The sequence below is a fragment of the Pangasianodon hypophthalmus genome, chromosome 26, assembly GCF_027358585.1.
Source record: "Pangasianodon hypophthalmus isolate fPanHyp1 chromosome 26, fPanHyp1.pri, whole genome shotgun sequence".
NCBI lineage: Eukaryota > Metazoa > Chordata > Actinopteri > Siluriformes > Pangasiidae > Pangasianodon > Pangasianodon hypophthalmus.
Window position 1 is genome coordinate 881,287 of NC_069735.1, and position 12,774 is coordinate 894,060.

General features: G+C 41.3%; 1 protein-coding gene across 2 annotated transcripts in view; it reads left to right on the top strand.

Annotated features, from left to right (window-relative positions):
- Positions 1–12,115, top strand: part of grin2ab (glutamate receptor, ionotropic, N-methyl D-aspartate 2A, b) — a 90,655-nt gene extending 78,540 nt beyond the window's left edge. For both annotated transcript variants that reach the window (XM_026929322.3, XM_034300394.2), the window contains 9 exons: positions 925–1,127; positions 1,603–1,768; positions 1,871–2,024; positions 2,136–2,261; positions 3,132–3,361; positions 3,976–4,136; positions 4,300–4,487; positions 4,665–4,903; positions 5,234–12,115. In XM_026929322.3, the coding sequence (XP_026785123.1) occupies positions 925–1,127; positions 1,603–1,768; positions 1,871–2,024; positions 2,136–2,261; positions 3,132–3,361; positions 3,976–4,136; positions 4,300–4,487; positions 4,665–4,903; positions 5,234–7,030 (3,264 nt within the window). In that variant the 3' untranslated portion in view covers positions 7,031–12,115. The remainder of the gene's footprint in view (positions 1–924; positions 1,128–1,602; positions 1,769–1,870; positions 2,025–2,135; positions 2,262–3,131; positions 3,362–3,975; positions 4,137–4,299; positions 4,488–4,664; positions 4,904–5,233) is intronic.
- The last annotated feature ends 659 nt before the right edge of the window (positions 12,116–12,774 follow it).

Consider the following 12,774-nt stretch of genomic DNA (forward strand, 5'->3'; position numbering starts at 1 on the left):
GGGTATAGACTGCCTTCAGAACTCCAGTTTATGGTCATGCAATTTGGTTTGCATGGGGCTCCTGCCACTTTAAGGTTGTGAAGGTTGATGTGGTCATCTATAGTGACACTAGGATGATCATCTCCAGCATTTGGTCCTCAGAAGGATACATGAAGCAGGCTTAACACTGAGCTTACACAAATGCAAATGAGCAAAAATTGGGATCCATAGCCATAATAGCTCTAGACCTTGTACCAAAAAAACAAGTGCTGTCTGTCCTGTGGCTAGTGGGGTGCTACAGACGGTTTGTACCCCGGTTCTCTTGTGTAAGTCCCACTTACAGACCACTAAAGTGGCCAAAAACCCAGCAGAGAGGACAAAGGCCTAGAGAAATTCTTTACCACTCAAACCATATCAATCTACTTCTCCAGTTCTGGATTTTACCCAGCGGTTCCTGTTTCAAGGATGCTTCAGCTCTAGGTGTTGGACAAGTGCTATCACAGGAGAAACCTGTAGAAGAGAGACCAGCCTTCTACTGTCTCTCTGTCTTTCCTTCTTTCTTTCTTTCTTTCCCTCATTTTCTCTTGCACACACAATCTCTGAAACCCTGCAGTGAGTGTGTAAAGAGTGCCACACTAATCATTTCTCACTGCACTGGGCTAGAACAGGGGTGTGAGGAGATGGTGCTGACAGAGCTTACACACACACACACACACACACACACACACACACACACTTGGATAACAACGCAAACACACTTGAGACAATTACAAAACATCAGTGCTAAATGTACACACATTAGACTGTCTCACACTTTCTCACAATAACACAGCCTGAGGGAGGAAGTGACTGAAAGAACAATGCAATGTGTGTGTGCGTGTGTGTGTGCGCATGTGTGTGTGTGTGTGTGTGTGTGTGTGTGTGCGTGTGTGTGTGTTATTATAGATGGGCCGCTGGGAGAACCATTCGTTGATACTGAAATTTCCCGTGTGGCCTCGGTACAACTCCTTTGGAGACGCAGAAGCGGATGAAAATCACCTGAGCATCGTGACGTTAGAGGAGAAGCCGTTCGTTATCGTGGACGACGTGGACATTCTGACGGGGACGTGCATGCGCAACTCTGTCCCCTGCAGGAAACACATCAAAGAGTAAGACTCTCCTAAACTCCACATCAAAGAGTTAGACTCTCCTAAACATCACCACATCAAAGAGTTAGACTCTCCTAAACATCACCACATCAAAGAGTAAGACTCTCCTAAACACCACATCAAAGAGTTAGACTCTTAATCATCACTTCAAAGTGTTAGACTCTCCTAAACATCACTTCAAACAGCAAGACTCTCCTAAACATCACCACATCAAAGTGTTAGACTCTCCTAAATATCACTTCAAAGTGTTAGACTCTCCTAAACATCACTTCAAAGAGCAAGACTCTCCTAAACACCACCACATCAAAGACCAAGACTCTCCTAAACATCACCACATCAAAGAGTTAGACTCTCCTAAACATCACTTCAAAGAGCAAGACTCTCCTAAACATCACCACATCAGAAAAATCACAAAAATCAGTGTAAAAATCCTATAAAATTGTGTGTGTGTGTGTGTGTGTGTGTGTGTTTACAGTAACACTACAGGTGGATCGTATCTAAAGCAGTGCTGTAAGGGCTTCTGTATCGATATCCTGAAGAAAATCGCCAGGAACGTAAAGTTCACGTACGACCTTTATCTGGTGACTAACGGCAAACACGGCAAGAAAATCAACAACGTGTGGAACGGCATGGTGGGCGAGGTCAGTAAATACAACAACAACACCACGTTAATGTCACGTAAACACCGGCAGGGACGCGTGCAGCTCATGCGCCACTTCTCCGTGCTCGTCTTTCTTCTGCAGGTGGTCTATAAGAAGGCCGTGATGGCTGTCGGTTCGTTGACCATAAATGAGGAGAGGTCAGAGGTCATCGACTTCTCCGTGCCGTTCGTAGAGACGGGGATCAGCGTCATGGTTTCCCGCAGCAACGGAACCGTATCGCCCTCGGCCTTTCTGGGTAAATCTCTGACTTCTTCAAAAAAAACTGTGACATTTTGTCTTTTCGCTCTGTCTTCATATTTGTTTATTTTTCACTGACTTCCTGTCGTCCTTCTTCCTCTTCCTGTAGAGCCGTTCAGCGCGTCGGTGTGGGTGATGATGTTCGTCATGTTACTCATCGTCACCGCAATCGCCGTCTTCCTGTTTGAGTTCATCAGTCCACTGGGTTTCAACAGAAACCTCGCGCAGGGCAAAGGTACAAACCACCGTCACCCACAGACAACACGATCCTTCTCTCTTTCATTTCTTTCTTTCTTTCTTTCTTTTTTAATTATTTATATCTGCCTCTTTCTATCTGTCTGTCTCTTTCTTTTTCTGGAATATTTATTTTCTTTGTGTCTTTCTGTGTCTCTTTTTTTCATTCTTTCTTTTATTGATTTTTTTTTTTATTTCTGCCTCTTTCTTTCTTTCTTTCTTTCTTATCTTTTTGTCTCTTTCTGTCTTTTTTTTTTTAATAATTTGACTTCCTCTTTGTTTCTGTCCATCTATTTTTTATATCTGTCTGTCTCTTTCATTCTTTTGTTCTTACTTTTTTCTAACTTTCTGTCTCTATTCATTTGTTTCTGCCTCTTTTTTAGCCTCGTTTCAATCTCTCTTTCTTTCATTCTTTATTTATTTGTTATGCTTTCTTTCTTTCTCTTTCTTTCTTTCTTCATTTCTTTTTCTTCTCTTTCTTTTTCTTTGTTCATTCCTTGTCTGCTTATTTATTTATGTAGTTAGCAAGCTAGCTACTTTGTTTATTTATGTATTTAATAAATGTATTTATGTACGGTCTCTTTTTCTTTCTTTCTGTCTACATACAGTACAGTAAATAAACCGGTGACTGAATTACACGAGCAGACGGTTGAATACTGTTGTTTATGGCAGATGTTGCATCTACTAATGCTAATTTACAACTTAGCTACTTGGTGCAACTGTTAATTTCTTTTATTCGTCCATAACCTTGAGAGGTTGAAGCTAGGCTACGATGGATAGAGTTAGATTACGTTCTACTTGTGCAACCGGCTGATTATTATTAATGTATGATGATTGTACTCATACTCCGAACCTCTTCCTCTCTCTCCAGACCCTCATGGTCCGTCTTTCACCATTGGCAAGGCCATCTGGCTTCTGTGGGGTCTCGTATTCAATAACTCTGTACCAGTACAGAACCCTAGAGGCACGACCAGTAAGTTCATAGTGTCCGTGTGGGCCTTCTTTGCCGTGATCTTCCTGGCCAGTTACACTGCGAACCTGGCTGCCTTCATGATCCAGGAGGAGTTTGTGGACCAGGTCACTGGGCTCAGTGACAGAAAAGTATGATTTTATTTTCTTATACACTTTTTTTGCAGACCTGCCAACCTGCACGCATTTTGCGTAGGAGCTCATTGGAGTACGCTGCTACGAATTATCTTTCAAAGATAACTCGAGTTTTCCTTTTTTCCCCCACAATAAAACAGCAAATGAGCCTATCGACATACGAATCTGGAATGATTGACAGTTGCATAGGTGTTTTGATAGTCTTCAGTATTAACTGACACCCTTTAAGCCCCGCCCCCTTTCCCTCCATCTCACTTTAGTAACATTTCGACCAGTACTCTCATCACAAGTCCCTTTTTTCCTATTACAGTAAATGGAGAACATTTCGCGTATATTATCTGAAATAAAATCTATCAATGTATGTTTTATTTAGCTAACGTTAGACAGGTATAAAACTAACTATATTTATTAGGGATGCCAACAAAATGGTCACTTTTTCTAAAAAGGTACAGCGCTTTTACAGTCTCGGTGACATTACACAGTCTACCTCTTCAGAGTTGGCAGGTCTGTTTACGTCTGTTAATGAAGAACATAGGCATAGGATCCACCATTTTCTGTGCTGCCTAATGTCTCTCTAAACCTTCCAAAACTATTTTTCTTGTTTTTTCCAGTTCCAGAGCCCGTATTCCTTCTCGCCGCCATTTCGTTTTGGTACAGTACCAAATGGCAGCACTGAGAGGAACATCAGGAAGAACTACCCAGACATGCACCAGTACATGGTCAAGTACCACCAGTCTGGCGTCCAGGATGCACTGATCAGCCTTAAGACGGGGTACGACCTCACCAGCCTTGCGTATTTGCTTCCTGTGGATCGTTGAGATCGCTGAGTTTTGCCATTAAGTAGAATTTCTCTAATTCCATTCAGTTCCTCAGTTGTAACCTGTCACAACCTGCAGCTGTCTTCATGAAGCTGTCTTCATTATTGGTTTGCACAGCAAGCTGGATGCGTTCATCTACGACGCGGCTGTGTTGAACTACATGGCAGGGAGAGATGACGGCTGTAAGCTGGTGACCATCGGCAGCGGCTACGTCTTCGCCACCACTGGTTACGGTATCGCCCTCCAGAAAGGATCCTACTGGAAGCGGCTTGTGGACCTTGCCATTCTAGGGATCATTGGGGATGGTAGGATCATCACAACTTATTTTCATATCTTTCTGTGTGCAAATATCTAAGGCATAGATGCCAAGACTTCCCACATCGGTCATTCGATTGTGTTTACATCTGTATTTGTGCTGATGTATTAATCAATGATTTTGTTTGTGAGCTGATCCAAAGATTTGTTTGTTTGTTCTGTACTAGGTGAGATGGAGGAGCTGGAGGCTCAGTGGCTCACGGGTATCTGCCATAATGAGAAAAATGAAGTGATGAGCAGTCAACTGGATGTGGACAACATGGCTGGTGTGTTCTACATGCTGGCAGCTGCCATGGCGCTCTCTCTACTCACCTTCTTCTGGGAGCACCTGTTCTACTGGCGACTGCGTTACTGCTTCACTGGATTATGCTCGGGACGACCTGGACTTCTCTTTACCATAAGCAGGGTAAGGAATACAATCTAATGAAGATGCAGATACCTAAGGATGCATTGATATCAGCCCGATACCGTGCTCATTTACTCACAGTTGTACTCGTAAAAATTGCCATCATCCGATACCAACATCCTAAACAATGTGATAAATAAAATGTTCCATGATGCCCCTGATTGATGAATACTAATATGTGTCTCATTTCGGTATCTGTATTGACGAGTATCAAACAACAGAAGAGAATACTCCTACTCAGTCTATTGCTGCATCCCTACAAAAAAGACTAACCTTAACTGTGAAATCACCTTTGCATGTCTGTTTCTATGCCTCTTTGTGTCTGTCTAGGGTATCTGGAGTTGTATTCATGGTGTTCATATTGAGATGAAGAAGCTTCCTGAGTTGGATTTTAGTCCTCAGGCCAACATGTTGCACCTGCTGAAATCAGCCAAAGAGATTACCACTCTGGGGGTAACCTCACCTAAACGGCCCGTCTCCAGCCTCCTCCCTCCTACGCCCGGACTGCTAGAACTTGTGAGTGGTAGCAAAGGAAATAACCTTGCTCCAAAAGATGCAATCTACAACAATACCAACACCATGCTTGCAAACCGCCACAAAGAACCTCTAAACAACACCCTTTTGCCAGGTCAGTGTGCCCTTAGCCTAGCTGATGCCCAGTCTGGTGTAGCAGGTAGCGGAGGCACAGGAGGTGGTGGTGGTGAATCAGGACTACCTGCTTCCAAGTCCCGTGCTCTCTGGAAGAAGTCAGTTGAAACTCTGCGACAGAACCAAGGACCTACCAAAAATTCCCCACCTCCCTCTGGACCAGTCTTTGAGCCACATGCTACTATGAAAAGCCAGAGGTATTTGCCTGAAGACCTGCCTGCATGCTCAGACATGTCTGATTGTTCTGGCCGCATGGACCTACAGAAGCAGCACAAGGTCAAAGAGACGCTCCGGAAGCGTAACCGCCTGCCACGGGACCTAAGTGACGTAGAACTCTCTGCATTGCCCGGCCAAGCCTGCCAGCAGAGCAATCACAGTGCTCAGATCTATTCCCAGAATAGTCAGAGCAGCCAGATCTACACGATTGACTCTGTAGATCAGGAGCATGGACTACACTACCCAGACATATTCAACGAGCACAGAGACAACAAGCATCGCCCTCCGTCTTCTTCAGAGCAACAGCCAATACTGCAGCTTAACAGCAACCTGTTCCCTCAGGCTCACGAGCCGGACGTCATGCAGAACGCCACAACTGCTGCCAAGGAGAAGAAGTACAATACTTACGGAAAGCCTGGTGGGGTAGGACTCAGTCCAGCAGTGACCACTGCCGCCCAGGACCACAGACAAACCCACTGCCGTAGCTGTCTTTCAAAGTTCTCCGGCTATTCTGGGCTTTATACTATGCGACCTCCTCAGTATCGCTGTGAGGCCTGTCTGCATTCTGCCAACCTGTATGACATAAGTGAGGATCAGTTCCTGCACCCTAACGTAGGTGCCATTCGAGGCGGGAGTGTAGACAGGAGCTTCTGTGCATTTCTGCCACATCCCAATGCTTCCTTCACGGCCTACCTTCCCCAAAGCGACCAGGAAGGAGAAGGGCTGATTAGTCACTATCAGAACGAGGGCATTTACATCCATCGCCAGCACTCTTATGAGAACCTGCCTCAAAAGAATTCATCACGACGCGTGAGCCTTCAGGACAACACTCCTCACACTAACCTGCACACATCCACCATGGTCCCGGATAAGCTTCCAAAGAGCCAGTCGGCACAGTTTAACCACACGCTTGCTTCAGTAGGCGTTAGCGGGCTTGGCATTGGCCGGCGCAGCAAATCAATGTACCCAGCACGTCCAACCGAGAACCCTTTCCTGCAGACGCTCCGCGACGACCAGCGCCTGGCTCATGGCCGCAGCTCCACGGACATTTACAAACAGCTGGTGCCACTTACATTAAGTCCAGTTGTCGACGGCAAGGGGCTCGGCATAGGGGTGGCGACACCTGACCTCTTTTACCCCGAGCATGTAATGCCTTATGTAGCCCTTTCCCCAGTCGGCACATTCCCAGCCCCGAGAGCAATGAGTGCCGGTGGTGCACGACGCGTCTACAAGAGGATGCCCAGCATTGAATCCGACGTCTGAAAGGTTGAAAAAAACTGCGAACCAATGAGATAGCGACTCTGAAAAAACAAGCGCTGTACAAAGCATCAGTATTTCCACATGGATATGGATTCATATTGGATTGTTCTTTACAACCAGGAGTTGAAAAAATCTCATATTTTGTTTCCTGCTCCTAAGTAAAACCGAGTTCACCATTTCATCAGGTCCTCCCCTGTAGTTGAGCGGCAGCTCTGGGTCTTCCACATAAACACAGAAGACGGCACCAGACACAGACGTGCCGTAGAGAGGAAGTGCAACAAAAAGGCTGCTGAAAATTGCGGGACAGCTCCAAATAGTTTTCCGTTTTCCAGACCGAGAAATGAGCAACCAAAAATTGCCACATGTGGTATCGCATAAAAGGAAAACAGATGTATAAATCTGTACAAAAATAAACACTTGAATCCTAATTGAATTAAATCAAATTAAATGCATTGTATGATATTAAAGGCTACGTTCACATTACAAGCTTCTTTGCCCAATTCCGATTTTTTTGTATCAGATCTATCTTGATGGTTCACATTTTTAACCACAAGTGACCCATATTTGTCTTTAACGTGAATGCACATGTCCCCAGAAACGGACAATTGTTTCCAGCACTACTCGGATTCAGTAGTTTCCTTACAATTCAGCGTAAATCATTGGGAAAAATCCACATGAATTCCAATCAGACCATTCTCATATCGATGTTTCTATATGTATCTAGGACCAAGTATGAAAGTGGCTCAGGTCTGATTTTTGTGTTCAGATCAACCAGATCTGCGTCAAAACGGCTACCAAGTGGCACAACAGAAAAGCGTTCACCCTATCACCAGGAGATCGAGAGTTCAAAACCAGACGATGCCACAGCCGTCCCTGGTCGGGAGTCTAGGGAGCGAATTTGTCTGTGCTCTCTGGGTGGGAGGGGCATAGCGACACTAGCCAATTGTGGGCGTCTGTGAGCTCGTGTATGTAGAAGAGGGCGGATTGCACGTTCCTTTTCTACGTGTGTTACGCAGTTTGAAAAGATGCGGTTGGCTGGCTTCACGTGTCTCAGAGAAAGCTCACGTTAGCCTTCACCCTCCCCAGAAAATCGGATTTGTGTCACTTCAACCTGGTAATGTGAACGTAGGGGGGAAAAAAACAAAGGAAAACCAAACCTACCACATGGTGAAATGGGTTAGCAGAAAATATTCCGACCAAACTTCCTACCCTACAGAGACTTCTATTTTTTCAACTGTGTAATATAAGGAACTCCTGGTGTGCCCAGGGCCTTAGTTTAGAACTTCTGAAAATGTTTACCTGCATGCCAAACACAAGAGCAGGACGACGACGACTTCTCTGAGCCATCAGTGTTGGTCACGTACTCATGACTACATTATTACGTTACGATTATTTCTATAGTTGTCTAGGAAAATCATACGTGACGAATCATTTTTACAGTTTTATACACTGCCAAATATTTGATCAAGTGGTGTGCAGAGCATATGATTGTTATGGTTCAGGAAAATAGAAAAAAACAAAACAACAACAAAAAAAAAAAAACGCAGAAAACTACAGTTTCTCATTGAAAGACACAAAGAGACAGTGATGATGGCGTAATCTGAAATCCTGTACCAACAAAATGATGTCACACTCTGCACCGCAGGACCACACAGAACTTCACATACATCACTTCCTGTAGGATTAAACCCACCTACGCATATCCTATTCTTTATTTATTTATTTATTTATTTATTTTTGTTGTTGTTTTCAAATATAATGGTCATCCAGCGATATGCACAATATCAGGTTGCAATATAAACTTTATGTATGAAATTTCATAGCTAATATGTTTTATTATTGGTTCATTAATTTATGAATTGTAATACATGTGACATTAATTTATAAATGTGATTTAATTGCGTATGTATATAATATATAAAAAAATTATAATAATAACAATAATAACAATAATAATAATAACAGCATGTTAATCTTCTCTATGGTCAGACTTTCCGAGTTGTTCCTTTTAATTTTTTTGACGTGAATGGGAGTACATGTTTACAGTGAATATGGAAAATATGGATTCATCTCAAATGTGATTTTGATTCTCATTTGAATACATGGCAGAAAAAAAAAAAGTCAACCTGGACCACATTTTGGCTGTGTCTTCAGTTGTTTTGCGTCTGATCTCGGAGGTTTACATTCACACGGCTTCGCCTCACACTCAAAACAACGACAGACAATTTAAAAAAGAGAGAGAGAGAGAGAGAGAAAGAAAGTTTAACATTCAGCATTAGAAGAGAGCTGTTTTTCTCTTAAAGCATTGGTTTCTCTCTCTGAAGGCCCATTTGCTGTCCTGGTTTAAATTTCCACACAGACGTAAAGCTACAGCCCCAATCAGTAAGTGCTGAGACGGCATGGTGGCTGCTCCGGGATTAGGAGGATATGAGTTTGCTCATTTAAAGACATTTTACAGTTATTAAAAAGCATCTGCTTTCACAGCACTCAACACTGGTTTAACCGTAATGCCAATTCCTGACTAGAAATTATTTTATATCCCTTTACATCTGATTTATAATACGACACTTTCGTACACTGCAGTTACCATTTAATATATAGCTGTAATGGATTTGTGCCAATTAGAGATTAGTGCGGCGTTTGTCGAGAACATGAGGTCGTGATGGAAATGAACAGTTAATGCATGTTCTCCAGTGAAGAATGATTGTTCCTTCAGTCTTAACACAAACTCGTCTCAGTGCGTAATGAAATGTTGCTTCATTTGATGTAATATACATGCAATCTGATAGAAATATGTACATTGTTTTATACACAAAATTACGCTGTGTGCTTATTCACAAACAAGACGTCAAGTTTATGAGTCACTCTCCAAACAGGGTGACTTTCTGATCGGCAAAATGTTCATATTTTGGATTATGTTTTCATCTGGAAAGTGGGAATGTATCGTATGGAAATTCTTTGGAACGTGGTGCCATTACTTTAAATCACCGGAGTTATTAATTGTCTCTGGTGTTATGAGCACAAGTGCCAAGTACAACAGCAGCAAATTTCCTTAATCATTAATCAAAAAATCATTAATAACACCAGCGTCAATAAATTATTCTATTTAAAATTATTTTGCAGGTCAGTTTGAATGATGTAACTCCAATGACACGTCTAAATTATTGATACATGAAATATAGAATTTATGAGTAAATGAATAACTTATAGAGTGTGGAGGGAAACTCACCGGGTGCTGCTTAAAATGGCCGCCCTTCTGAACTTTGACCCCGGAAGCACTTATTCACAATAAAAGTAAGTTTTTAAAAACACCAATGACATGAAGTGCAGGGTGACTGGTGAAAAAATAAGACTCTTCTTAAATTATTTATATTATTAAAAACGTTTTATTCTGCTAATTTACATATCTGATAGACCTTATACTTCCGTTCCACATTATCGTGTGACATTGAAGTGAATAAGGAATATTTTTAAAATAGGTTTATAATTTGTATTTTGATGATTAGTAACTGTAGTCTAGCCAATGATGAAGCTGTAATTAATCTCTAAAATGATTGACATCAGAAATGTTTATTAATAATGAAAAGCGTGATCAAAAAAGCAGCTGCCAAATAATAAATATCATAATCCTTAATCTTAATCTGAATTTAACATTAAAAGTATTATTAGTCATGTCCTGACGTGTTTTATTCCTCTTACACCACAGCAGTTTGCCACCGATAGCATTTATCCATTTATAGTTACATTTTACTTTATTATATAAAACATATAAACTTCCATAAACTCCTTCCATAAAAAATAATAAATAAACGTCTCCTTACAGAAAACTTAACCATATCAACATTTTTTAAAATCTGTGTATTATTAGTGGAGAGTCTGCCATATACATCCCTGTCAATGAGCCGTTACTATAGAAACGTATTAGAAAATTAAAATCGACACCTTCTGACCAATCAGAATCGAGAACTCAACAGTAATGTGGTACTTTTTAACCAGTAACTCTGCTTCGTTATAATTAATCGCCTGTTTATTTGTTAATTCGTTTAGCTACTGATTGTTCATTTGTACATCTCATGAGTTCGATTATTGACGTCAGTAGATTCTTTGATACTTTGATGATTAAAACCGTCAGATCTCGACTCCAGTCCTGCTGAAGTTTTCCCTTCCGCCGACCCGAAAGATCCGACTGATCAGCTAATTATTTAATCCTTTAATGAGAGGAGGGAGAACTTCAAACTGTACAGGGCAGGGCTTCCCCAGGACTAATTTAAATATGATCTTAAAAATCTTAAAAATCCTGTCCCCTGACCTCGTAAAGGGAAAAAAAATATTCAAATTATTCTCATTTTCTCAAGTTCATTAGCAGCATCTTTTTTTTTCAATCTGCATATGAAATTACGGATGTGAATATCTCTTATTCTCGCACCTTTTTAATATTATGTTAAGACTATAAATTTAATTTAAATGCTAAAACTCCTAACACATGGCTTTAACTGTTATCATCTCTTAACACTTAAAGTTAAAAAAAAAGCAGATGTACTGATATACTGTTGTAGTCCTAATGAGGGTTTGGGTCTAGCGTAATGGCAGCTGTGTATGAAGCAGTGATATCTGTGCTAATGCAGTTCAACAAACATTAGGTCCTTTTATCATCTACAGCTATAACAATCTGCCAGCATTACGCACTCCGTCTCGTAGCCTTCGCTTCGCTCTTCGACCCCTCGGGCGCCTGTGTGCTGTGTCGCCATGCTTTTCATTTCCACAGAAGGTTGTTCCCGGGTCAGCGGAGCTATACGAGTCCTAAATTTCTGCACATCTCAACATACTGGAGTGGGATCACTGAGTCAGAGCGTGATGGCCACGCTCCTGGAGCAGGGGGCTGAGTTTCTTGCTCAGTAATGTTCTAGCAGGCCAAAGTCCAGCACTCTTACACACAACTTCCTAATAAACACCATTATCAGAGCTGTACATTTATTAAATCACTGGTCCAAGGCAGAAACTAGAGTGTGTGTATGTTATACAGGGTTTTACACTAACCACCAGATGTTTGGAGGGGAAAAAAGCTGCCCCTTGTCTGTTTTAGTTAAGATGTAGACGCTAGAGAAGTTCACACACACACACACACTATTTACAGTAATTACTAAGACAAGCAGCAGGTTGTTTCCAAGAAGCACCAGTTCTGAGCTGGAGGACTCTTGGACTGTGTTATTTACTTGTTATTTTAAAAATGACTGTGTTATTTAAAAAAAAAAAACGATGCTGCATTAGTAGCGGTATTTTAGAAACGGTTTCCTTCGACCTGTCTGAGCAGCACGTCCTGGGTTTTGGCGATTCAGCTCAATAATCTAAGCTGGAATTTACAGCAGCTTATTCAAATCTGTCAAGAAAATCCTCAACCAGAAAAAAGTCTGTTGTGAATGCTGCTCAATAATAAGTAATCACATGAAACGAAAGTAAAGTACCAGAAGCAATTGCATTTTTTTATATTTTTTGTCCCAGAATTTTATTTATGTTTGTTCTGATTAAAGTTTTTAACTGAAAAACCAGAAAAGCATCATTTTATCACCTTAGTAAGGAAAATGAAAAGAAAACGTTGTTGTTTTCTTTCCACTATAATAGGAAATTTGTTCAGAAACTTTTTTTTTTCATAAAAATATTTTTAAAAATAAAATATATAATGACTTGTTTTTTTTTCCTATTTCTACTTGTTTCAAGTCTAAAAAACAAATTTTCATGAATCCAAATGT